This window comes from Neodothiora populina (assembly GCF_041146345.1).
Source record: "Neodothiora populina strain CPC 39397 chromosome Unknown canker_contig_13, whole genome shotgun sequence".
Classification (NCBI taxonomy): domain Eukaryota; kingdom Fungi; phylum Ascomycota; class Dothideomycetes; order Dothideales; family Dothioraceae; genus Neodothiora; species Neodothiora populina.
The window spans coordinates 796,412-822,572 of NW_027191402.1; the positions used below are offsets into that span (position 1 = coordinate 796,412).

Consider the following 26,161-nt stretch of genomic DNA (forward strand, 5'->3'; position numbering starts at 1 on the left):
ACGTGGAGAGCTGACTGCGGTGCGCTCTCTGTGCTGCCACGAAACCTCCTTCCCGCATTACCCAGACGCTGTTTCATGGTGCTCGAAACGACAATCCACTCTGGCTGTCAACAAGGATCGTCAAACTCACCCATGACGGGCCCTGACTAGGAATATAGAAGTCTCTGAGGTCGAGATGCAGGTCCCGGATCTTCCATCAATCAGTGCACGCACCCCCCTCCCTTGTCCCTTTTGCGCTGGCGCCATTGCTCTTGACAGATGGTCCCGCTCTCGCTCGAGGCATCACAAGGTGTATTTTCGTAGGTAACTTGGCAGATCTCGCTCTACAATATCACGAATCGTGTTGTCTCGTGGGGAGGGGAAACGCGGCGTTCGTAGTGTGCGGAAGGGGGTGATTGATGTGTTTGAAGTAAACATGTTTTTCCTTTCATCTGCTCTCGCTTGCGAGTGATGCCATGAGAGGGTAGTGATGAATAGCATATATAAAGTGGTAGGTATCGAAGTGTTGGATATTCGAATCACTCAGTAATACAGCCTCGACTTTCTTTTTACCTATATCTTCTTATTTCAGTTCTCGTTAACTCTTTGAAAGAGCATACATTCCATCACGATGATTTCTATCTCTTCTATTGCTTCGCTGGGTCTGCTGCTTCTGCGAAGCGCTGATGCAGCTACACTATATTTGGCCGGTGATTCGACCATGGCAGCAGGGGGTGGTGGTAGTGGCACACAAGGTAAACACATTCCGTTTCACATGTCAAGTCACTCTATACTTTTACCTTGTCCTCAAACACAAGGTCTATCATAGACGAAGAGTGTAAAGAAGTACATGTGGTAGTAACAACAACGCTCACTCACACAATCGAAACACAGGCTGGGGCGAATACCTCCACTACTCCCTCTCTATCCCAGTCGTGAACGACGCCAAAGCAGGCCGTTCAGCCCGCAGTTACACCGCAGAAGGCCGCTTCGATACCATCACCGAGGCGGTCAAGTCCGGCGACTATGTTCTCATTGAGTTTGGACACAACGATGGTGTCAGCAACCCCGACAACGGAAGGAGTGACTGCCCAGGAAGCGGCAACGAGGTCTGCACAAAAGTATACAAGTAAGTAAACACCCTTTCGTCTATCACTTTCCTGTCTGCCATACAACAGGTCTTCAAGCCACAAGTCAACACAACTCTGGAAGAAAGAAGATACTAATATCCCACCCCCTCTCACAGCGGCGTGACCGAAACCGTCTACACCTTCCCCAAATACCTCGAATGGGCAGCCGCGAACCTGACCGCCAAAGGCGCGCACGTGATAATATCCTCTCAAACCCCCAACAACCCCGACGAAACGGGCGTGTTCGTAGACTCGATACCGCGCTTCGTCGGCCTTGCCAAAACCGCCGCCACCGCCGCCAAAGTCGACTATGTAGATCACAACGCTTACACTTTCGCCGCGTACAAGACCAAGAGCGTCTCTACGGTCAACAGTTATTTCCCCAATGATCATACGCATACTGCGCCGGTTGCTGCGGCATTGGTTGCGCAGACCTTCGTTAGGGGACTGGTTTGTGGTAACAGTGGGCTCAAGAGCTACGTTAAGAATGCTACTAGCTCTATTGAGGGTTCGTGCTTGTAAACGTGAGAAAGCCGTAGCGACGGCGCTTTGCAGCAGTAGCAGAGGAGAAAAGAATCTTGTGCGTCCAGACACAGTGATTAGTGGTTTATCATGAGTGTAGATAGTTTTTACGTCTGGCACGTTTTTCTTAATTGACACTCATCTACTCTTCAGTCATCATTTCGTCTTTCCAGTGCTCTGTCTATAGCTTCGAGCGAGGACTCTCCTGCAGTGCCGAAACCGCCTGTTGCCCACCCACTTCTCCAGAGCACAGCGCGCCCTCCATATACCCTTTCCACTCGCTGGCGAACTCAGTCCCCACAAAGTGAAGATTGCCCACGGGCTGCCTATACGCAGCATCCTTGGACAGCATACCCTTGTCGCCGAGAATCGGACAGACCGCGCCCTTGCTGAATTCCTCGTTGATCCACTCCTGCTCGAAGATCTCAATCGGCTTGTACACGGCATCGTGCTCGCCGTACATGGTCGCGATCTGAGCCAGGACCTGCGCGCGTCGTTCGTGCTGTGGCAGCTTGCTCCATGTGCGGCCTGGCTCGCCGTTCACGAAGCATGTCAGGGAGAACTGCTTGTTGGCTGCCACGCTCGTGTCTCGGGCTACTGCGACGGGGCCCTCGAACGCGAGTGTCAGGCCGCTGTAGCCGGCTTCTAACCACCAGGGCTCGTCGTAGCATAATATCACTTTCGTGTATGTTCCCAGGAAGGTGCTTGATGTTACTAGGTCTTTTGCAGCTGGTAGGGGTGGCGAGAAATTTACGTCTTTGTATAGTGGAGTTGGCAGAGATATGATGACTTTCTTGGCCTTGAATGCTTCGCCGGTTGTGGAAGTCACGACGACGTGGGCTTTCTTGTCGTCTATTGCCACCACGGGCGTGGAAAGACGCACACTGTTCTTTGGTAAACGGACTGCGATGCCTTTCGCGACAGACTGCGAACCTGTCTTGAAGCGAAGGTACTGGCCACCGTGTTTGCTGTCCGATCGCATCTGCATTAGACCACCACCTCGGCGAGCATAATCGATAAAGAAGCCCGCTGTGCACTCTGTGTGTTCACATCCGATCATTACGCGGGTCCAGAGGTTGACCATCTTCTGGGTCTTCTCGCAGCCTTTGTGCTTGGTCACGTACTCGGCGAGCGTCATGCTGTCCTCCTCGGCTAGATTATATGTCTTCATAGATGCATCATGGATCATGTCGCGGATGCGCTCTAGATCTGCTACTTCTTCTGCTGAGAACTTTGCGTGTGCGTCAGAGCCTGATCACATTGAAATGTTTCTGTCTTCAAGATAGAAACACGGAACCAACTTACATTTGGACTCTTGCCAAAAGGAAAAATATGCGTTTCGCCACCTTCCTCGAGCATCACACACTTTCCCTCGACGCTCTGGGTGACCATCTCCAATCCGAATTGCTGAGCATACGCCCACATTCGTCTCTGGTTCGTATCATTGATCCAAGCGGCGCCGAACTCGACACTTCCACGACCAGAAGCGAGAGGAACACTCCAAGTCTTGCCGCCTACACGATCACGGGCTTCGACGACAAGCACTGATTTGCCGGCTTGATGAGCAGTGGTGGCAGCTTGTAGACCACTGAGGCCGGCACCGACAACAAGGATGTCGTACATTTCCTCGGATATGAGAGCTGATTATGGGAATCGACGTGACAAGACAACACAAACCTACGACAATCAAGAGGACGGTAAGGTAATGGATACGTCTACAGGACGCTGCAATCAGGTATTACTCCTTATATAGACTCTAATTTTCCACCGCGAGAACGGGACGGCCGCATCTCCCTGTCTACAGACTACCGACGAACATCTCTAACAATACCAAGAGAGTACAGGGTTATCGTACTCGGTCAACTGTTGTGGGACCTTGGAAGGCCGGAATAGAGTCAACTTGCCTATCGAGATATCCTATTGCACAACACCGCCTATCTGGGGTTGGGTGCCTTTAACAGATTGCAACCAATTTGGCAAGTGACCCCCGACGCCAAGGTTACGTGGCACAACACCATAGCGTAAGACTCCGTACTGTTAAGGTAACGGCATTCACAGCTGTACTGCTTCGGTAATGGCCTTATACTTCCGAGGTGTCTGCTCTTAGATTGAATCGTTCGTCATACGAACATGTAAGCATTGCTTGTATATAGTGTATAAGCTGCTTTGTCTGTCTCACTCTACGAATGACCGATCATTGTAGCACACATTAGTAAATATAGATTGTGAACAGTATGCATGAATGTTGCTTGACTCTGACTATATGGTTCTTAATAACTTATCTTCCTCAATCCAGAGTCGCACGAGATAATGAGTAAAGCAGCGTCTGGAACTGGCACGAGACGACGTCCATGATGATACTCGCAGCATGAAAGCTCAATCCAACACGCCCTATTCAACAGCAGCATGACGGATAGCTGACACATGAAAGCCATTCTACATTGTGATATTTGCTCATCAAGCTCTTCCTCTGCACCGGAATCACATTACCCGAGTAAGAGTGCGTCACATTGTACATATAATCTGTTCCCATCCACAACATACCTTAAGGTATGTTTGTAGACACAACCCCGCATCAGCATCTCGGTGTAGACCTACCATACTAAAAACGGATTGGGGTAGCGAATTTGGCTTCTACCCTTATCCAGCCCCTTATCTACAGCCACCCTCGCTCTTGCTCCGCAGGACATCGAGTGTGCAGTATGACTCGAAGGGGAAGCCGAAGATGGGGGAGGCTGCGGAGTCGTGATAGACATGCTTACCATTTATGTGGTGGCACTATCGGCTCTTCTTGCTCGGATAGATAGAAACTACCGTCAGCATCATACATAAGAGCAGCATCTCATCCACCACTTGTCATCTTTCAAGACCACAGCATTGCCTTTTTGTTTCTATCGTAGACAAGTTCTCCCAATAAAAAGCTCATCATATAACACCTATACCAAGCAAACATGCCAGGAACCGTCCCATCCCTAAAGAGAATCCATGTCTCCGAGACGGAGAACATCATCAACTGCATCAAAGAAAATGGCTGTTTGATCATCAAGAACTTCACAACCCCCGAGGTCGTCGACCAGATCAACGCCGAGACTCGACCATATCTAGACAAAGACAAGCCATGGAAAGGCGACCTCTTCCCACCCGAGACTCGACGCTGCCCACGCCTTGTAGCTCGCAGTAAGGCATTCCGTGAAAACTTGCTCGTTGCCCCTATTGTCTCTGCTCTCACTGCCGAGTTTGTCGATAAGACGACAAGCAACTTCTACGGCGAGACGCAGCATACATACACCAGCAAGGCCATCATGAGCATCAGCACGACCATGGAAATCGGCCCCGGAGGCAAAGCCCAGCGACTGCATCGTGACGACAAGAACTATCACGTGGACCACAAGGATCAGACGCAGACTGGGTATCAGAAGCATTCGGACGTGGAGCTGTCGTTTCTGATTCCGGGGATTGACACGACTATCGAGAACGGGGCAACGCAGGTAAGAATTTTGTGCTTCTCAAAGGTTTTTGTACAGTAATGAGATGAGATGAGATGCTGATGGCTAGCAGGTAATCCCTGGCTCGCACCTCTGGGACAACAACCGCGTCCCATTGTTCGAGGAAGTAGACTACGCCGTCATGAACAAAGGCGACGCCTACGTGATGCTGGGATCCACCTACCACGCGGGCGGAGCGAACCAAACCACCGACACCAAGAGACCTATGCACGGCATGTTTTTCTGCCGGGGTTACATGCGATCGGAGGTCAGTAGTTTCCCGCATTCCTCAAGCAACGTTTTGCAAACTGACAAACGATGCAGGAGAATCAATATCTTATCCACTCCCCGGAGGAAGTCATGTCCTGGTCTCCTGAGGCACAGAGAATCATGGGCTACACTGTGTCGGCGCCTAATATTGGCTTTGTCGATTTTATCGACCCCGGAAAGTACTTGTCTGGAGACTATGACCCTGATAACCTTCATGACTTTGATCCGTCGCAGGAGGTCAAGCCTTGGAATGTCAAGTAGATCGAGGTGCAATTATTCACGCAGATATCTAGAATGATTAATGAATACGCATATATATCATATAAGAAACTTTCCCGAAGTGCGCAATGTAATATTGTGTTGGGCTTGTAATCTATCAACGATGTCTGGATCTTGTGTGCTCAGAGCGGAGTCTGGGAACGCTCTCTTGAGGCCAGTGTGTATGGCGAGGAACAGCAATTGCAACCCTTCACTACTGCTATGTGTCTCCGCCACGCTCCGCCAGAGAACCCTCTAAGATCAGTATGCTACATGATCAATATCAGAGCTGCGAGAAGTGAAAAACATGCAAGTCAAAAGCGCTGAAAGTGTGCTGAATCGAGGCTGCATGATATCGTAAGCTTTTCATTTGCGTCGATTCTCTATTCTACTATCTTCATCTCGGCCACCCGCTGTCGTGACAAGCAGGTGGCATCATGCCGCAGAACATTACTTGGCTACGAAGGACTCCTTGGGAGGTATCTTGACCACTCCGTTGATCTCCTTTGTTCGCCACTGAATAGCCTTCAGCAAGTGGTAGAGCACTGTCAGAGTAGGCATGGGTACTCCGAGAGCCGTACCAGCTCGCAGAGGCTCGCCCAGAATGTTCTCGTATTCCGTGTAGTTTCCCTGTGGGTTGTGTCAGTGATCGAACTTAATCAAGCGACGATTTGTCGATTATACCTTTCTGACATCCCCCAGCATGCTCGGTGGCAAGTACATGGTGACGGGATCAAGATTGATCATGAAATCACACACATCAGCAGGCAACTCGACGCCGTTAGCTTTCGCCGCGGCTCTGATCTCCTCCATGGCGGGTCTGACAAGACTGTCGACAAGGTCATCTGCTAGACGAAGTCGTCCAGTATCAAGACCCGTGAGGGCACAGATCGAGTTCAGGCAGGCGTTATATATCAGCTTTCGCCATCTAGTGAACGGGACATCATCCGTGAATTCGCAAGAGCACTTGCCGGATGCAGAGTACAGCTTGACGTATTCTTTAGCGGCGGCTTCTTCCTTCGCTGGGTCTAGTCGAGGGTTATGGAATGGGCCGATGAAGCTACGATCGTTGTCATCGTGCTCGATGACACCATGTTGAACTTCGTGAGAGCCGATCAGACTGACTCCGGACAGGACAATGTTGTCTGGGAAAGCTTTGAACATTGGTAGCTCGATATTGAAACCATTCTGGACCAGGACAATCACGGTATGACCTGGGACCACAGCAGGAGCGATGAGCTCGGCCAAGGTAGGAGGACAGTCTGGGACGTTCTTTGTCGTGCACACAATGTAGTCAAATTTCTCCTCTGAGGTAAGAGGAATGGATTTGAGAACTGACGAGCACTATTAGATTCGATGGTCACGAGAGATTTTGGGAAAGGCTACCTTTGCTAGGGCGCCATCCGCTGACTGTGCCATGATCACAAGACTTGATATCGAAACCCTTGTTGATCACGGTGTTATAGTTGGACCGCAACACAGCAGTCACTGATGTAAGTCCACCGGCCTCTAGATTTAGAGCTGTGATGGTGCCAACTCCACCGCCTCCAAAAAGGAGGACTTTGGCTTTTGAGGATGCCATTAAAGCCTCACACTGTAGTAGATGGATAAAGAGCCAAGGATGTTTCAATCAAGTCGAATGTTCTTGTCTCTATTACTATGGACTACTTGATATATCTATGGAAGTCATATTGGAAGACTTGCGCAACGTATCAACTGACTACGGGCCGAGTGGTGTGTTGGATGGAGGCTGATAGTCCGACGTCGCTTGCCTGATCTAGAGGTCGTCCGTGCAGCTCGGCTACCATCGGCTATCAGAGGACCCTTGGCCGGGCTCTGTCTCGAAGCGGTTGTTCTCCAAATGGAAGGCCAACCCCGACGTGAGGACTATCCCACCATGCTCGTCCAAAGCTATTATCATTCTACCGATATCCTGATGATTTCGGCTTTCGGTCATGAAGTTTATGTCTGCTTTCATATCAGCAGACGATGATGGGTCGGTCTGCCGCTGCCTGCTCGACATGTCGAACGAGGAAGGTCAAGTGTGACCGCAGGGAGCCCAAATGCTCACCTTGTGAGAGGTTGAAGTTGCAATGCGGGAGCAACAAAGTCGCCCCAAGGCTGTCTTGGATGGAAGCCAAGGATGTAGATGATGAACAATGTAATAATGAACACGAAGTCAGTGCACGACGGAAAGCTCTGTTTTCTGGTCAGTCTATATCAGCTCATACCTAGGTGAAACGAGACTCGACTGACCTCATCAAGTCGCCGAACGTGAAGCAGAATGCAAAGTGCTGCTTGGACAGGTCAATGGTCAGAAAGTCGAGACCTTATTGCAAGACCTCGAATCATTCACAGGACCACATGAAGATGTCCATAACACTACTCTTAGCAGTGGTCCCTTCAGCGTATTCACAACGAGTGTATCAGCAAGCTCCATAGAAAGTCATAATGAAATTCCAAGCGATCAAGAAGACCAGCCGATCAGTAACACCATCGAAGACGACATCGACGAAGTGATCAGGCAATCACACTGGGACGAAGTGATTGATGTAGCCCCGAATCGCCATGTCGTTGACCTGGACTTCTTCGACACAAGGTCGCGGACACCGGTGTTCAATGATTCGTTTGACACTTTGTTTGAGTTTCCCGCGTCCTTGAGCATTGAAGAAGACATACAAGATGTCGATCTTTACAAGGACTTGCTGAACAGCTCGCCGACCGAATACCTGCAACGGACGCCTTCACCGCGAGAGTTGGCTATGCCTCTGGAGATTGCAGGTGATTTTGGCGACCTCGCTCCTCTGATCACCAATACTCTGCTCGTTCATTACAAGGAAGCGATGTTGCAATGCTTTGTCCCGCTCAAGCAGGAGAAATCACCATGGAGTATTGTGCATCTACCTTGCGCCATGTCTGCGTACGGCGAAATGGCCCTTCTAGGCGACACCAATAACGCGAAAGCTGCTTTGTTCTTCGCAATCTGTGCCATGAGCGCGTTGAATCTTGAGCAGATACAAAGACAAGAAACAGGAACGACGTCGCAGTGGCAGACTGCAGGCGAACGATACCGAAGCAAAGCCAAGTCTCGGCTCCAAGCAAGCCTTCGTGAGCAGGGCGGCAGCGTCAAGAAAGCCAAATACAAAGAAGTGCTGATGGCCTTGTTGAGCATGGTCACGATATGCGTCGTCTCTGGACAAATGGAAGACACGAAAAGTTTCCTCCTCGACGCCGAGCGATTCATCTATCTCCACGGACTCTCGAAGCGGCGCAAATCGAAAAAGGTCCTCATGCTCCACGCCATATTCTTGTATCTACGAGTCGTGCAAGAAAGCACATGCATCAGTGATGCAGCCTTGCAAGCATCACTACCCAATGCGACCTACCACGAACTCAGCGCCGACGGCTCATTCTCCTGCCGCTACCCATCACTATGGACGGACAGACTCAAACTAAGTCTGAGCCTAGACACGGACAACCTCGAAATGCAACTAATGTCGTATCCCTCGGACGCAGCCGAGCCGACCATCTTCGAGCACGTCTACGGCATCCCAGAGTATCTATTCAGATACATATCGCACGCGACCTACCTAGCCAACGAACTCGAGCGACACCACAGCAAAGTAGCGAACCACCGTCTCGACGCCTCGATCAAAGCTCTCGAGAGCCGAATCTGCAGCTACCAAAACCCGTACAAAGCCATGGCGGTCATCGGACCCCGTCGCTCGCCCGACGAGTTCGAGTCCCGCTGCTCGCTCTACTACGACTTCATAGAAGCCATCCACTCGGCGCTGATGATATACTATTACCGGCGCGTGCGAGACGTCAACTCGCTCGTCTTGCAGCACTACGTCAAGAAAACCATCCATCACCTGCTTGTGCACGAACGCAAGAAAATAGAGCAAAACGACGCGTCGGCGAATTTCTGCTGGCCGGGCTTTGTTGCCGCGTGTGAAGCCTTGGATGCCAAGGATCGAGAGACGGTATCGAAATGGCTTGAGAGGTCGTATACCAAGAGTGGACTGGGCTCGTTCAATACTGCCAGGGACGTCGCGGAGAAAGTCTGGGCTGCGCGAGGAAGGTCTGGCAATGCGGATATGTCGTGGCACGATGTTCTCGCGAGGGGAAAGACGGCGTTGATTCTGAGTTGAAGCTGAGCAGCACTCCTGCGCGAATCTTGCAATTGTCGTCCCCGTGACCATTTTGTAACAGAACAGAACATGGCTTCTGAAGGTTCACAGCGATACTCACAGTAGCACCCAGTAAATATGTTGTCTGTATCTTAATCAATTTTTTTTTTTTTTTTTTTTAAAAAAACGTCGGTACCTTTGCAGAAAAGCGCAGAGGCAAGGAAAATGGGAAAGAAAAAGGTCAACTCCCTCAGTTTTAGAGTTTTCGATTTTCGATTTCTATTTTTCTTTGGTAATCTTTCTTCGCAAGCTCTCTCAATAGAGAGACAAAACGCGGGTACAAATGCGTGATCGATGAACACATGGTTTCTCGACTCTCGTCTTGCTTTGCTTTTCTGCTTGAAGCCGAGCTTTCCATGGCAACGGTGAAGAAAGCAGACACAGGGAGAAGAAGGACAAAAAGAAAATCAATACACGTCCATCTTGCGGCTCATTTCGGGTCTGCCGGAGCTATAGTCTCTGGGGACGGTCCTCTCGAAACCCCTGACCCTACTCGTAGCGCCGCCGCCTTTCTTCATGGCCGCGAAGCAATTCATACAAGGTCTCAAGAGCAACAGTGAGGCGAGCAGGAGAAAACAAGCTACCAGAACAACGAACAAAGCAATGCCCACAGTGGGCCAAAAGGACGATCCACGGTGACTACCGGAGAGTCACTGTTCCTTTTCGTAGCCTTCTGGCTTGGGCATGTTGTTGAGCTCAAAGTAACGATTCGTGCCTAGATTCGAGGTATGTCAGCACAATTGATCAATTTACAGAAATACAAAAAAGCAGACTTACAAGAATAGCCGTTCCAGTCAAAGTTCTCCTTAGGGTTGCAGTGGCACTTGAGGTCGAGTCTCTTCTGCTCGCCAGTCGGGCAGTGAGTAAAAGGAACGTGGTAGTAGGCAATGTCATTGAAGAAATGGATCTCGTCCTTGGGAAGCATGAGACCTGCGGCGATGGAGTGGACGGGCGCGTCACCCCAGCGTTCGTAGAAGAAACCACCCTCGTGGTCAAGGAAGTCAAAGTAAGAAATGTAAGCATCAGATCGGAGCCTGATCGCAAATCATTAGCTCGTTGGACTAGACAAAATGCAAAAAGGTATTTACGTACCAGTCCAGGTTGCCAACCTCAAAGTTGGACCAAAAATGACAGTGGTTGTACGTCTCACCACCATCGTCGGACAAGAAGTTCATGCTGTTGTCCTGAGCAATGTGCTGGGGGTTGGCCTTGATCCACTTCTTGGTGCTGTCCCAGAGAGTGGGGATGGTCTCGACGTATTCGTAGAGACTCAAAACGAAAGAGTACTTCTTCTTGTTGTCGGCCATGAACTTGAATGGATCGTATGCAATGTCACAGAAAAGCTCAATGGAGGGCTCGACACGCCAGTACCACTCGTAGTCAAGGAGCAGAGGGTGTCTGAAGAAGAAGCCAGACTCATAACGACACATGTGGCGGTAAGAGACGCTGTCTCCGTAGATGATCTTTCTGGCGGCCATGTCGGCGCGAGTCTTGGCGGCCTTGTCCTGGTCGATGAAGTCCGGGAAGGACCAATGCTCTTTCGGGATCTCGCCATACTTGGTCTTGCCAGAAGTCAAAGCGGACGTGACCTTCTTGAACTGCTCGTCGAAAGGCTGGTCGTTGAGGAAGACCCAGTCGTAGTTGTATGCGTGGTTGAAGCGATCCTCGACCTGGCGGATGGAGCGGGCGATCTCCCAGACATCGCTGTTGCGGGCAAGGGTGACAAAGGTGGCGTTCATGCGCTCACCAGGAGCCGTGGGCCTCAGAGTGGTGGATTGAAAGTTGGGGGTGGTGGTGTGGACGGCGGCGGCAGCATCATCGGCGGCGGCAGGATTTGAGGCTGAGGTGTCTTCCCTGACGTCCTCGGCTTGAGATCCGCGCCATCGTGATGACGAGTCCTTGATGAGGTCTTGGGCCTTGTTGGCGTAGGATTGGGGGACGGACGAGGATGAAGAGATGAAGAAGACGATTACAAGGCACTGCAGGGTAAGCAGAAAGTCAGCTGGTGTATGAGAATGCGATGAGATTGGGATGAAGATGAATATGGTGATCGTCAAAAAAGGATGATCATGATGGCCCGGGCAGAATAGAACATGTATGGAAAATGTATGGTGTGCATACCACAAAGGCAAAAACGATGTAGCGCAGATAGCGCGTGGTTCCAGCCATGTTGTCGCTGTCTTCTGGCGTGATGCGCGGAGGCTTGCGCTCTGAGGAGACCGCTGCACGAGCTGGGTCTGCAGACGAGAGCGACGAGCGGAGATCAGTAGACTCGACAGAATTGGATGTGTCTGTGTCGTGTGGCGCACGACGACGACGAAGGGTAGTCGGCGAAGTGTTGATGCTACCTGTCACCTTGAAATCGTGGCGGTGTTGTTATGCGAAGGGAGGTTTGCGAAGTTGAGAATGAACCGAAACAAAGAAAGTCAGATAAGGGAAATAATCCTCGGATGGGATCAATAAAAGACCCAAGGCAGAGGTCGGTTGAGAAGTGAATAGAAGGGGGAAAGGGAGCGGAGGTGGTATGAGCTGGGAGCTAAAGTTGTAACGTGTGCAGCGGCGGACACGGTATAAAAACTGGAGGAGACTCGCACTCCCCGAAGGTGAGGTACAAAAGCCAAAAGGATAAGGTAAGAATGGGAAGTGTAGAGATGACAAGTGATGACACGATAAGCGAGATGCTCGTGTACTGTGCAATCAACACTACCTTGCTTGTACAGAGGTATTGCGAAGTGTTGTTCAGCTCTGCTATTTTCTCTGGGCTGGGCTTCTCTGGAACACGTACAGTGGAACACGTACAGTGGAACACGTACAGTACTTGTGCAGCAGTAAGGTTCTTCTAGGTTTCGTCTTACGAGTACGAGTACGTAGGTATGATTCGGAAAATGAAGTACGGTAAGGGCAAGGTATCTGTCACATGTATCTTACTACAAGTATATGAGATGCCTGAGTAAGGTAGCAGCAGCTTAGCCCCTTTAACACCTTCCGATGCAGTTCTGTCTTGTGTTATTTACGGAGCCATGCGGTATCAATGCACCACCGCTACCGTAGTACAGTACAGTACTATTCCCAGACACAGAAAAGGGGGGGTTTCCCTGACTGTACTGTAATTACCTGTACCTTACTGTACCTCAGGTGCTTTGACCCATGCTGACGGGAGCTTTGCCTATCCGCTTGCCGACGACGTCCCCCAGAGTCCACGACGCTCTCCCGTCTTAGCGTGTCTTGGCACAGGGTTGCAGCGCAGAAACGCGGTACCTGCAGGTGTTGGGAGGGCTTGGTAGCTGGGAAGGGAGAGAGAAAGAAAGAATGGAGATCATGGTCACAATATGCGTATATATCAGTATGACTTTCGACGATTCACTCCCCGCCCACAGGATTAACTACCTTAATTACCTGACTGTGTACTGTGATACTGGTCTAATGCACGAGCAATGGATGCCTGAGGCTACCTACATCTGCCAAGACTTCGGAGCTCTGTCGTCGTCGTCGTCGTCGTCTGTGCCTCCTGCAAGGCAAAGTGGCATCGCATCTGATATCATCATCATCATCATCATCATCATCATCATCATCATCATCATCGCGTACTCTGCCTTGCCTTGATCATCATCATCAATCAACCCACAAGTAAAGAACATTCGCCTTCTTGTGCTTCTGTATACACACACACAGTCTCCGGCCAGGCTGCCCGCTGCCCTTCACCATGTCGTTCTTCGGATTCGACACAACCTTGCCCAAGGACCGCAACTTCTTCTCCCAGCAGGATGCCTTTGCCGGTCTGTCTAGCAACAAAGCTGCAGGAGACGAGGAGGAAATGTACCACTTTGTCCCATCCCTTGCCGCGCCTGACACCCCATTGACCCCATTGCTGACACTGAGCCCCCAGCCTCGACTTCGAAGACACGTACGACGGACTAGGCAACCGCCTCGATGAGTCTCAGGATGCCTTCAACGACGACACCTTTGGCGGCGGCGGCCCCCAGACCAAAGTCGGCAAGGACTTCGACTTCTTCGGGAACACTGCCCAGTATGCCGACACGATGCAGGAAGAGGAGGCTCTCCACAATGCCAGACAGGCTGCTCAGCCCAAGCCTGTTGCCTCGAAGCCCAAGCAGGCTCCCGCCAGCGCCTTCCTGCACCAGCAAGCTCCCAGGAACGCGCGCTCTGGCTACGAGAACTACAGCAAGCCAGAGTATATTCCTCAACTCGAGGCCAGCGCCAGCATCTGGGGTCTCCCCGCCAAGAAGTCGACCGAGCCCAAGCCTCAGCAGCAGCCGCAGCCTCCTCCGCTATCTTCTTCGCTTTCGCAGCGCAAGATGATGAGTCTGGAGGAGGTCGAAGCCGCCATGCGCTCTCAGTCAAGACAGCCTTCCGGCGCACAGAACCTGCCGCCGTATCCTCAGCAAGCCCCCCCGCTTCACCAGCAGCAGCAGCAGCAGCAGCAGCAGTACCAGCTCCCTCACGACCAGATGCAATTCATGCAGCCCCCGCCCGGCATGTCTTTCCCTCCCGGCATGCAGATCCTGCAGCGCCCTCAGCACCAGGATCAAGGCATGCCTGCTGCTGGTCAGCGCCAATCTCCCTTCGTGCCAGATCAGCGCACTCCACCTCAACCCATCCCTGGTATGCAACAGCCTCAGCACCAACAGCCTCAGCACCAACACCAGCAGAGCATGCCCGTCCAGATCCCCACCGGTCCCAGACAGCAGCAGCAACAGCAACAGCAACCGCAGATGCCTCAGCAACTCCCCCAGGGCGGTCCGGTCGGCGGTGACCATGCGCGAGGGCCTTCTCACGGTGGCCCGCCCGTCACTCAGGCTCAGCAGATGATGCAGATGACTGACGAGCAGCGTGCCATCTTCCTCGCCGAAGAGGCCAAGCGCGCCAAACGTAACCACAAGATCTTTTTGTTGTCCAAGAGCAATGGACTCATGACCCCGCAGGACAAGAACTTCATCACCCGTATCCAGTTGCAGCAGCTTCTGACTGCGACCGGCGGTGTTAATGATCAGATCGCTGACGCTCAGCTTGCCGAGGACTTTTACTACCAGGTCTACGCTCAGATCCGCGGAGCTCCCAGATCCAACCCCCACCAACCTCTGAACCAGTTCGCCCAGACCTACCTCTTCCAGACCGGTGGCAGATTCGGAGGTGGCCGTAGACACCCCAGAGGTGGCGACAATCATATCCAGCGCATGGAGCAGCAAGTCCAGCGTGCTGTCGAGGCTGCCAAAGCCAGACCCAAGAACAAGCAACTCGTCGTCGAGGGCAGTCTGGGTAAGATTGCTTTCAGCAACTCCAAGACCCCCAGACCGCTTCTGAACTTCAAGCGTGCCGACAATGAACTGCGCCCGCACTCCCAGCGTCATAGCCACATTGCGGATCGAAAAGCCACTCTCAGGAACATCGAGAACGTATATGCTACCCTTATGCAGATGGAAGACCACGAGAGACATCTGCCTCCACCACCTCGCGAGGATAGCCATCCGGATGAGATTCAGCGTCACATTGAATGGAGAACACACGCGCAAGAACTCAACCAGAAGTTGTGGTCGAACCTCAAAGTCATGGAGCCCATCCAACAAGACCCAAACATTCCTCATCCGTTCATCGCCATCTTGTCCCACTCCAAGGGCAAAAAGGCCATTCCTAGAATCTTCAGACACATTGATGACCAACAGCGTCTGACCATCATCACTCTGTTGTCTGTCCACCTCGACTCTCTGGATGTCATTCGTCTAGCATATCCTCACCCTGACGAGCCTGTCCTTCCCCGCACAGTCCGTGACGAGGTCGAGCTCTTCGCGCAGGCTGTCATCCCCACCCTTCTTGCTTATATCAACGACGCACCTCTGAGCATCATCTCCGGTCTTTTGGGACTGATTATCGAGCGAGTCAATGTGCAAGCCATCATGCGTACCAAGATTGGAGTTTCTTTCCTGACCATCCTTGTCTCACGCGCTGTCCTCATCAAGCAAGTCTCCGCTGGCCAGAACATCCCCGAGGACGACTGGACGAATTGGAACCAACTTTACAACCGTCTATTCGATCTCGCGGAGCCCGTTCTTCCTTATATCTTCACCACCGAGAATGTCGCTCAGAGCTCTGACTACCAGGTCTGGCAATTCTTGGCGACCATGGGTGTCAGTGCCTCGCCCGAGCAGCAACAGAGACTTGTTCTCGGTGTCAAGGAGAGAGTCATGCAGACTGTCGAAATCTCAAAGCAATTGCCTCCCGACATGGCTGGTGCCAAGCTTGGAGAGGTCAATCTGTTCATGAGAGCGATTGGTCTGGACGTTGAGTTGCTGGGTTGATCGGAACCCACCACCTCTCAATAGATGTAGTAGACAAGGCGGACTCAGAGAAAAAAGCAGTTTATTTTCCTCTACTGACGATCTTGAACGAAAAGCATGTACGGCCTACTTTTTTCTTATTCTCTTTTGGTATTTAATGTTACTGAAAACTTAGCGATAATGGATCCCCGGAAAAGGGGCACGTCGCATAAATGACATGAGCAGGTCGACGGCTTGACCGAAGTTCTTCTGTCTCTGGCAGGAGGAGGGTAAGGGAGCTGCGGCTGCAGGCCTGATTGAAAGGCTGATTTCCTCGTTGGCATGTTGTGCTGGTAGATCGGGGGAGAAAGGGGATGGTATATAGGTTGTTATTGGTCCATACCCCTATGGCACGAACGAAGTGGTTTATTTTCCTTGATTGCATATACAGCATTAGTTCCTTACCAACCTTGTCTTGTGCCTCGTTATTCTACCCAAGGTACTATACATCTTACATGAAGGTTTGCATCACTTCATTACCTATCTAGACTTTACTTTATCTGGTAAATAAGGCAGGTACTCGGTATAGATGCTAAAGGAAACATGCTGAAGCACAGTTCTCATCGCCATCTACAAGATCAGCAATTCACAAGATTCAATCAACTACAGCACACTGTACCGGACTGCACCACAACATGGCGATCTGACCTGACCTGATCTGCATCTGCATCCAGTCTGCTCTATAAGGAGGAACATAAGCCACGAAACGATCGCCAGATCACTCTGCCTCTAGTCCAGATCAATTCAGTGGCCGTTGGGACCAAGCACAGTAGATTGAGTATAGTGACAGCCTCCTCACACAGAACTGATGGAACATGGAGGAATCCATGATTACCCCTTATGCCTGCCTTGCTGATTCATCAATGCAAAATCACTAAATAGTTCACAAAAGGAAGGCTAAGCCAGCCATCAGACAGTTCGAGTCAAGAGAAGAAACACACACGAGCCACATAAACGGTCAGACGAACAGATCGAGGATAAACCGTTTTCATTAACCAACGGCTTTCATGAACCACTACGCTGGGTCGTTTTCTTCACCTTGTCGAATGCAGAAAGGTAGGCACAGATTGGCTAAGATGTATTTTGTTTCTTCCAACTCGGTCCGAAGTACGAGGATTGAAGGGCTGTATTCGAGGATCGTGGTCGGTATGAAGTCAAGATCAGGTCTGGCTGATTCAGAGTACTGTATGAGCACTGTATGTTTCTTCACAGCACTTGTAGGATCGACTGGCTTATTTGAGGAAGGTACAGTGCGCGACTAGCTTTTGTTTGGTACAATACTGTTTGCACGACGGGACTATGCGCGTGAATTACCAGGTACGTTGTACTTGAAGAGATACAGTAGAGATTCAATGGATAGAGAGAGGGGGGGCTAGAAAGTGCAACGGGTTTCTCGTTGTCTTGTCAGGGCTTTCTGACTCTGGATCTGAGTGTTTGCTTATTCGCCTTGACGGCAAAGTATCATGCGTCCATGTTGCATGCAGTCGAGTCGAGTCGAGTCGACATCTTACTTATACAAGCAGCGAAGGGACATGATACTATACATCACCATCACATGGACAAGCATGTCGAATGCATCCTAAGAAACCCCATGAAGCAAACCCTCAAACCCTACCGGCTAGCGGCAGCGAGTGCTACAACTCATACACTTAACCGCACACCTTACCTTCCTGGTCGCAACGATAAACCGCAAACACAAATAAGCTACCACACTTACCCTACCGTACAATCCCATATTACATCATATCCAATGAAACACGCCTTGAGACAAGTCCAACCGTCAGGTCTCTCCCCTTTCCAATCGAGCCTGTCTAGCCCATCCTCACTCTATAGCCAGCCGACCAGTTGTATGCAACCCGTGACGGGTCTAGCGAGAAGGCCTGTATGTTGTCCACGATAGGAAAAAGTACGGAGTACAAGGAGCTAGACTCACGTCCTCGAGTGGAGTTGGGTCCGTGACGAAGGGTGACATTTCTGATTCTGATGCAATTGCCCATCGAGAACGGTAGTGAGATTGGTGCACAGGTGAGACTAGTAGCATGTCAAAAAAGGCATCGACGTATTGTAAGTCGAATGGTGTTTTTTCGGTGTCTAGGATATATACAGATTCAGGCCTTGTGTCGGTCGTTCTTCCGTCGTTTCTCATCTCTACGCACATAAACACAGCGAAGACAGATGAGAGGAAGTTGCGCCTCTCTTGAATTGTCAGGGACTCGTTCAGAACTCGATACAACTTGCCTGCGAGGTTGCATATACTACGCTGTGCGAAAAGGCTTCGCTACACACCAAAGTGCCGGAGCACAAAGAGTTCCAAAGATTCGCCTCGACATCTGCATCCTAATCTACTATTACCCATCAAGACACTACTCATCCAAGGATCCATTCGAGCACTCAGTGGACTGACCCACCCTCTCCAACCTCTCCAACCTCTCCAACCAACCAACAAACCAACAAACCAATCCTCAAACCCTCAAGAAGAGGAAAAAGAAGCACAATGCATCTCCCCTCACCAACAACAACCCTCCTCTCCCTCCTCCTCATCGCCATCCCCTCATCTTCAATCCTCCCAACCGCCCACGCCCTGCCCGTCCCAGCTCCAGCTCCCGCACCAGCTCCCGCACCAAACCCCCTCTTCGGCGGCGCATTCTGGGGCGTGATCCCAGAAGGCGGCCCGAAGAACTTGACGCTGCCCTACAAGAACAAGCATGGAGGCGGCGAGGGAGGCGTGGCGGGGAATAGATTCGGTACGCCGGGGGCGGGGGGCAGTCATAGGGGGGTCCATTGGTAATTGTTTCGTCGCTATCGTTATAGAACAGAAGGACGCTGGAAGGGATGTTTGGGCTCCGGTGACGAGCGGGGTCCTACAGGGCTCACGTCGCGGGGGTCGGCTTGCCACTGCAGCTGCAGCAGTAGTAGTTTCATGAGGGCATTGTGTTTCTTGTCATATTTGCAGCCTCGATGGCTGAAAGGAGTTTTGTTCTGGTCGTGCCAGGCCTTGCATTTCTATCTATAAACTTGATTATCATTCTAGAACTTTGTATTTCCAACATCTCTTCTTTTATATCCTTTCTTTGGCAAGACACTGTTGCGTTTGGGCTAATGACTCGCGGATGTCACGCTTCGAGATTATGGCGCATGGGGTTGTGCAGTATTTGGTGCTTTCTGTGTGTACCTATGTGAGTGGTGTGTAGCTTGTGTATTATATATCTTTTTCTCTTTGAGAGGTCTTGGTATGGCTCGTTCGTTGGGTGTATGGTTGTATTGGCACCTGCTCAGAAGGGCATGTGCTGGTTTTGCTTTGTACGGTCGTGAGGTAATGAAGAGATGGGTCAAAGGGACTTGAAGCCTGAGTGAACATTGTTGGTTACGGTAATGCAATATCTCTGTCTCCGTCTGCTGAATATCGATTCTACGAATCTCTTATCACAGCACTACTGACGCCACGCCCAACCATGTCTTTTCTCTTTCGCCATCTAGAGTTGTCTGCGACAAACACCTACATGAACAGATAAACAACTCCACTGCGATCCCCACTAACCACCATCCCGAATGGTCGCTCCACAACAGCGACGCAAGTGATGCTATCCTTGTGGCCTCTGAGTAACTGATGGGGACTGGCGCGGATGATGTCGTATCTGCTGACTTTACCCCCTGCTGCTGCTGTGGCACCACTTCCGCCGCTGCCGTCGCGTTTCTTTCTTTCTCTGTCTTTTCCGCCTGCTCCAGGGCTGGCGCCGCTACTGCTGTCTCGGCTGGCGATCGAGTCCATCCTTGGTCCTGCTGATGGACGGGATGGGCTGGGTGAGAGATTGGGACTACCCGCTGTTGGCGTCTTGTCCTTGCCATATGACGGTGCGACAGACGTCTCCCCTGCGTTCTTGGCGACTGTCACACGCGTATCTGCACCTAGCATGCTGGAGCTGAACTCGCCTTGTCTGTTGATCGATTCGGTCTGTTTCTTCAGTGACGGTGCGTCAGAGCCGCTGACGACACAATTTGCGTCGAGTCGACTGGGATCCCAAAATCTGACCTTCCAGTCTGGTCCACCAGAAACCAGATAATGATAACGAGGGTCGGACCCGTCGGGAGGTATATGCATTGACAGCGCAAAGCCGCGTACAGCTCCGGGAAAAGCTGGCAAATCTCTCTTGGCTCTAGGTGAATCAGTCGCTGCGACCTGCGGCTCGGCATGTGAGGCTAGAGGGACAGCATTCAGGATGCGAGTTGTCGAGGCTGCAGACGCCGTCGATTTCTCGTCGTCGACTGAAAGCAGTTCAAAGTCGCGCGCACTCAGACGAGGTGTATTTGTCATGCCGTCAGTCGAGTCCGGAGGAGCAGTGTGATACAGCTCGGTACATATCGTCTTCTCCAGGTCCCAAATCGAGACGTGTCCCGGGCCAGTGAACCCTGAAACGCATATCTTTTGCTTCTGATTGCTGCGGCGGCCAGGATGCAAGCTAATGTGATAGATCGGACTTGGGTGTTTCACAGTCCAAGACCTCAAACGAAGACGGAAACGCAAGTCCCAGAGATCGAGAACCCCATGAACAGTACCGATAACGAGCCATTGCCGACGTCGTTGTATCGCAAAGCTCGTAGGCGTCCCATGCTGGACCTGGTTGTGTAGCTCATAAACAATACTCATAGCATGCGGGTCTACAGCGAGGACACGAGACAAGTTTGTGAGTATCATAATAAGAGATTGACCTTCGCAACGAGAATGCTCGACTCCTACAGCATACTCGACACGGTTGTCCTGGGATGGAATCTTCCAGTTTCGTATCACCTGAAGCTTTCCGTAGCGTGGCATGCCATTTCCATCATCAACGTCGACCTTGACAATCTGTACACTGCCATCTGATCCGGTGCTGATGAAGCTATACGTAGACTCGATAAAGGCAAGACACGTGACCCGCACGCCAGCGTCATGCTTGTGCGTTTGTCGAGAACGATGCGTAACGTTACGCTCGAAGCGCGCAGTATCCCACACTCTCACCGTACCATCATCTGAGCCAGTGAGGAAAAATGCATGGTCAGGCGCTACTGCTATGCAGTTGATCTGGCCACTGTGGTCTCCAAGCATAGCCACCAGTTGGCCCTGGGGTTTCCACGGTACGCTGTTGTGAGGATTGCCCAGGGATCGTCTGCTGGTCGGAACTCTTCTTCCAAAGTCCGAATCCTGGCTGACCGTCGTTGTGTACACAGAGTCAAGTAGCTTCAGTACTGTCGGGTCATTTCCACGGTAAGAATGAGATGCAGGTGCCCTGGTCAAAGGCGGCGCGCCACTACGAGATGTCGGTCTGGAAACTAACTGCTGATTTGTGTCATGCGAAGGTGCGTCGAGTTGGCCGACGGCGTTGAAAGAGTCCATGCCAGTCTCTGCGGTCGCCTTGCCTGCAGCTTCCGCGTTGTTCAACAGATTCATGGCACTGCCCTTGTGATGCAAATGGTTGTGACCATTTGTAGAAATCGTAGACGTCGGTGATAGTGGAGAAAACACCGAATTGTCCCCACTCGCCGTCTTTCCCTTGTTAACAGTGATTTTGTCATTGGCAGTAAGCTTCTGATCGATGGTCGGCTTTCCTGCAACACTAGGCGTGGGCTCTTCCATAGGCTCAAACAGAACGTTCTGTGGTTTTGGCATTGCTCTAGCAGAAGCGGCGGCAGAGCCGGCTGATGGACCCGAGGTCGAGGTTTGAGATCCTTGTCGCGTTTCTTTGGTTGATGACTTCCCAGACTGGGAAGGCGGCACCCTGACGTGAGGCGCCTCATCTATGTCATCGTCGAACAGAACATTCTGCAGCGGTACCCTGAGTGCAGCCAGCGATGCAATTTCGTTGTAACGAGACACTGGTGGAGTCGAATCTTCCTTGTCAGATCTGATCGTTAACTTCCAGATGTAATCGCGCAACGCCACCAATTTGACCTCATCTTCAGTTCGCATGCCAGCGACACGCATCTTTGACAACCACTGATCGTCTTCGTCGTTTTTTCCAGCCTTTGACAAGCCTTTAGTTTCGTTGGCACCATGGTAGAAATCCAGTAGCGCCTTGCCGACTGCATTCTCGAATGAAAAGTTCTTGTTCTGTTTCGCAGGCTTCCAGAACATGCCTTTGTCGTTCTTTCCAGCCCATGTCTTCGCCATGTCAAGAGCAGGTCGAGGAAATGACTTTTTCAAAGCGTCAAGGATACTGAGTTCAGTAAGTTCCGCAGAGGGTATTTTCAAGACCGGTCGCACCAAAGGCATGATCATGCTCCACGAATCTGCGTCAGACAGATGGGTCGTGCTTGCCTCCAGAAATTGTGCTGCGGCCTCTCGGATCCAGAGATTAGGGTGCAAGGTGAAGCGGACGATCATGAAGACAAGCTCCACAATAGTCCATCGTTGAAACAATCCTAGCTTTGCCATACTAGAGAGTGACCTGATCACTTGTTCCGTGACTGTCTCCTCAGGATCTGACAAAGCTTGTACCAGTAAGGGAAGGATGAAGTCTTCTAGACTCGGACCACCGATATAGGCTGCTACTCCAACAATAGCCTCAAAAAATGCACACTTGAGTGTCCAGTCGTCATCATTGAGATATGTATTCAAATGAGTTAAGATCAGATCTGCCGACAAGGCATCGCCGAAGAAGACGCAGAGACTTGTGACAGATCCTAGAAACGCTCTGCGTACTGAAGGATCTTCATCGGTCAAAAAGATCTTGGTTTGCGCTTCAAAGTGCCTGATAAGATCTTCCCGGGTGGAGTCGTACGACTCTTGATAAGCAGCGTACGCTGCGACATCGTCTTCTGCTTCTGGGTCGGTCGATGGCAACGAACCGTCTGCTCGCAACGCTTGCATCATGTCTAAGAAGCGGGATGCTGTGGTTGCTAGGCTCGCTAGACAAGCTGCATAAGTCGCTCGAGAAGGGGCGGACTTCTTAAAAGCCGGCTGCTGGACGAATTTCTGAAGTCGGGGCAGGACATAATTGGGGAAGACAAAGACGTTCATAGGCGACAGGACAGTGACAATGGACAAAAGCTGGGTGATTGTCCGTAGTGCTGCAATTCTTACGTTCTCTGATTCGTCCTCCAATAAAGCAATGCTGAAAGGCAGAACTCTGTCCAGTTTCGCCTCATCTGTCAGTCTCTCAGCCAACGCAAGCAGCAACTCGCAAGCTTTCACCCGCGAACTTGCACGCGCAGTGCTGCGTAGGGACGCTATGATGACGTTCAGAAATAGCAAGGCTCCATTATCGCCCGAGTGACTCGAAAGGTCCATAGCGCGGTGTCGCTCATTCGGCAAGTCGATAAGCAAAGGAAATAGATTGAGTCCGGAACTAATTTGCGACTGGTCTACATCACTGCTCCGACGATCTGGTGGAGCAAAGCCGAGTGAGAACGAGATGCTGCCAAAGTCGTTGTAGATGCGCTCGATACGATCATCCGAGCCACCGGAGTTCTTCTTGCTGGCTGTGACCGGTGCTTGTCCAGATGTAGGGTCGGTAATAACCTCCATATATTGGTGGAGGAAGTCCTCAAAGTACTTCGGAAAGACTTTTTCTCTATAGAAGTCAAGATATTCCGAAGCAGTGTAGCGCATGTCAGGGTTGACTTGAATCATATGACCAACCATCTCTCGGATCTGATCATCTTTGATGCTGTTGAGAGTGGTATGCACAGGATCATACTCGCCCTTGCGATACTTGAACAACTGACTCAGGGTGAAAGTTGGCTTCTCTGTGAAGAGTTCAGCAATAACGCATCCGACGCTGAATATGTCCATAGTCCAGGTGACGGCGTTCCAACGTTCGTGATCTGCCAGTGCGGCAGGATCCATCTTGTCAACAATTTCATGTTCCTTCAATTCCGCACTTGTCACGAATCGCTCAGGAGCGATGTAGCAAAGCCGACGCCCAGTAGTGTCAAAGAACATGGAGAACATGGCTGGATTATCCTCTGGTAAGCGTGCCGGCTTGAAAGACGATGAAAAGTCGGCCAGATACAGCCAGTTCCATGTCGTGACCAACATGTTTTCTGTCTTGATGTCGCCGTGATAGATTTCTCGGGCATGACAGTCCCTGACAGCGCAGAGTAGTTGGAAAGCAATCCATTTCTTCTCGATTTCCTCGAGGGATGGGTTCGTGCTTATCCTATCATAGAGTGAACTATGGATATATTGGCGGGCCAAGTAACCGTTCGTTGGCGTTTCTAGGATACGATGATATGCAAGAGCATTGGGCACCTCTGCCAACACCTTTCTTTCATGAAACAATCTCGCAGCAACTTTGTCGAGGTTCAGGTTCGGGTATGATTTGATGAACACTTTAGCGACCACGAGTCCATCTTTGTGTCTTGCACGAATCGTTTTCATGAAACGAACAGCACCGAGTGTCTTTTCGGGCTCGAGATCTGCTAATTCAGGTACGTCTATGCCTGCGGATCCCGCAGACACATTGATAGAGTAACCTTGACCCATGTTGACTTCTAGGCGCCAGCATTGTTGACAGGTTTCAAGTAGCCATTAACGAGGATGAATCTAGACTCTTCGCTGGTACTCCACGGTATAGCACAGAAGTCTCATCTAGACCGGATGTTCTTTATTACAACGAATGACTGAGCTGTGCTTCCATAAACGGTCATGAGTTCACTCAAGGATTGACCAAGACGATAGTCGGAGGTTATAGGCGGGCTTGGCAGTCACTATCGCCCCCGTACTACGGAGATGGGGACTTACTGTATACTGTGAACAAACAATGCAAACACGCCACTATGATCAAGGCAGTATAAAGTAACTGTGTAAGGTAAGGCAAGGTACCATCCAAATAAGACAATGCATATTTCCTGCGACTATGTGCCAACACTGCTGACCTGTCGAATACTTCTCAAACTTGCCGTAGTCGCCGACGCAAAGACCTCTCCTTATACAGGAGAGCGACCATAACACTTCATGAGCATGTCTGCAATTCGAATGTATCCCAAGGACAGACAAAATAATTACATCATATGTAAAACTGGTCCATGCTTGCGACGAGAGCCGCACACACAAGAAGACGAGAAACATCAATATTGGTGGTTCATGATTTCTTTCATTATAGATATGTCTCATGATAATCAGGTATTCCTACGCTGAACCAAAAAAAGGGTATTCATGCGTTATACGTGGCCGGCCACATTGAGTTGAGGCTCATTGCCAGTTCGTCAAAATCGGCTTTCGCTTTTGAAAATAGAAACGCTAGCGCGGGGTAAATGTAATCAAATCATCAAGCAGTAAAGCAGATCGATCGAATGTTGTAGCTTTACTTGCTCTTGGCCTTGAGAGCGGCAGCATCCTCTTCTGCGAGCTCCTGGTCAATCTTTGCGCCCTTGGAGGGCTCGTTGCCGTGGGACTTGGCCTGGTATGTGCGTTAACAGAGGAGGCTTTACATTACAACATAGCTGATATATAAACTTACAGGGAGGGTAGCATCCTTCTTCAATTGCTGGGTTTGCAGGCTCTCCTCCTCAGGCTCCTGCTCTCTCTTCTCCTCACGTTCGAGCTTGTTGGCGATAGATCTCTCGTCCTCTGTTCAATGGGGTCAGTAAGCGATTCTAACATAGACCATTAAAGGCAGATGCATACTGGAGTCGTTGGCGAGGTGAGAGTTCTCCTTGCCCTCGTGGAAGCGGGCCTCCTGCTTCTGCTGCTCGATCTCAGCGTTGGAGACGGTCTTCTGGTCGCCATCCTCGTAGACGGCGGAGTTGCCAACGTTGCTGTTTCCGGACATGTTGATTATGTGGTGGGGTGGTTTTGAGAAGTTTGAGTAGTAGCTAGAAATGTCTTGGGTATCAAATTCGTTAGATGCGTGTAGAAGTATGAGTAGAGAGAACAACAAGCCCGGTGCGACGTCTCTTCTTAAACAAAATGCAGGACCTGTCGTGTGCCCAATACGTCACAGCAAGAAGGAATAGTGGCAGAGGGTTGACGTCACAGAGTACGAAGTTTCGAAGTCGTTCCTGAGCAAACGACTCCA

The 26,161-nt window shown here is 50.9% G+C and overlaps 9 protein-coding genes across 11 annotated transcripts; 4 read left to right on the top strand and 5 right to left on the bottom strand.

Annotated features, from left to right (window-relative positions):
- Positions 1-610: 610 nt before the first annotated feature.
- On the top strand, positions 611-1,631 carry AAFC00_001871 (uncharacterized protein; the record flags this gene model as incomplete). Of its 2 annotated transcripts, none has more annotated exons than XM_069341124.1 (3): positions 611-734; positions 874-1,108; positions 1,226-1,631. In XM_069341124.1, the coding sequence occupies 3 exons, from the start codon at positions 611-613 to the stop codon at positions 1,629-1,631; spliced, it is 765 nt and encodes a 254-aa protein (XP_069204636.1). The 2 variants fall into 2 exon arrangements, with proteins under 2 accessions (XP_069204636.1, XP_069204637.1); XM_069341125.1 differs by having other exon boundaries at positions 701-734.
- Positions 1,632-1,812: 181 nt separating this feature from the next.
- Positions 1,813-3,254, bottom strand: AAFC00_001872 (uncharacterized protein; the record flags this gene model as incomplete). The annotated part of the gene is made up of 2 exons (XM_069341126.1): positions 1,813-2,862; positions 2,937-3,254. The coding sequence occupies 2 exons, from the start codon at positions 3,252-3,254 to the stop codon at positions 1,813-1,815; spliced, it is 1,368 nt and encodes a 455-aa protein (XP_069204638.1).
- Positions 3,255-4,582: 1,328 nt separating this feature from the next.
- AAFC00_001873 (uncharacterized protein) lies at positions 4,583-5,647 on the top strand (the record flags this gene model as incomplete). The annotated part of the gene is made up of 3 exons (XM_069341128.1): positions 4,583-5,119; positions 5,190-5,384; positions 5,441-5,647. The coding sequence occupies 3 exons, from the start codon at positions 4,583-4,585 to the stop codon at positions 5,645-5,647; spliced, it is 939 nt and encodes a 312-aa protein (XP_069204639.1).
- A 447-nt stretch (positions 5,648-6,094) lies between these two features.
- On the bottom strand, positions 6,095-7,226 carry AAFC00_001874 (uncharacterized protein; the record flags this gene model as incomplete). Its single annotated transcript, XM_069341129.1, has 3 exons — positions 6,095-6,274; positions 6,329-6,978; positions 7,031-7,226. 3 exons carry the CDS (start codon positions 7,224-7,226, stop codon positions 6,095-6,097), a joined length of 1,026 nt encoding a protein of 341 aa, XP_069204640.1.
- A 410-nt stretch (positions 7,227-7,636) lies between these two features.
- On the top strand, positions 7,637-9,795 carry AAFC00_001875 (uncharacterized protein; the record flags this gene model as incomplete). 2 transcript variants are annotated; one of them, XM_069341130.1, is made up of 2 exons in its annotated part: positions 7,637-7,853; positions 7,910-9,795. In XM_069341130.1, the coding sequence occupies 2 exons, from the start codon at positions 7,637-7,639 to the stop codon at positions 9,793-9,795; spliced, it is 2,103 nt and encodes a 700-aa protein (XP_069204641.1). The 2 variants fall into 2 exon arrangements, with proteins under 2 accessions (XP_069204641.1, XP_069204642.1); XM_069341131.1 differs by having other exon boundaries at positions 7,775-7,853.
- A 689-nt stretch (positions 9,796-10,484) lies between these two features.
- AAFC00_001876 (uncharacterized protein) lies at positions 10,485-12,003 on the bottom strand (the record flags this gene model as incomplete). Its single annotated transcript, XM_069341132.1, has 4 exons — positions 10,485-10,549; positions 10,612-10,868; positions 10,927-11,813; positions 11,956-12,003. The coding sequence occupies 4 exons, from the start codon at positions 12,001-12,003 to the stop codon at positions 10,485-10,487; spliced, it is 1,257 nt and encodes a 418-aa protein (XP_069204643.1).
- A 1,534-nt stretch (positions 12,004-13,537) lies between these two features.
- AAFC00_001877 (uncharacterized protein) lies at positions 13,538-16,148 on the top strand (the record flags this gene model as incomplete). Its single annotated transcript, XM_069341133.1, has 2 exons — positions 13,538-13,650; positions 13,721-16,148. The coding sequence occupies 2 exons, from the start codon at positions 13,538-13,540 to the stop codon at positions 16,146-16,148; spliced, it is 2,541 nt and encodes an 846-aa protein (XP_069204644.1).
- A 3,514-nt stretch (positions 16,149-19,662) lies between these two features.
- Positions 19,663-24,627, bottom strand: AAFC00_001878 (uncharacterized protein; the record flags this gene model as incomplete). The annotated part of the gene is made up of 1 exon (XM_069341134.1): positions 19,663-24,627. The coding sequence occupies one exon, from the start codon at positions 24,625-24,627 to the stop codon at positions 19,663-19,665; it is 4,965 nt and encodes a 1,654-aa protein (XP_069204645.1).
- An 820-nt stretch (positions 24,628-25,447) lies between these two features.
- AAFC00_001879 (uncharacterized protein) lies at positions 25,448-25,915 on the bottom strand (the record flags this gene model as incomplete). Its single annotated transcript, XM_069341135.1, has 3 exons — positions 25,448-25,543; positions 25,604-25,713; positions 25,771-25,915. The coding sequence occupies 3 exons, from the start codon at positions 25,913-25,915 to the stop codon at positions 25,448-25,450; spliced, it is 351 nt and encodes a 116-aa protein (XP_069204646.1).
- Between the last annotated feature and the right edge of the window lie 246 nt (positions 25,916-26,161).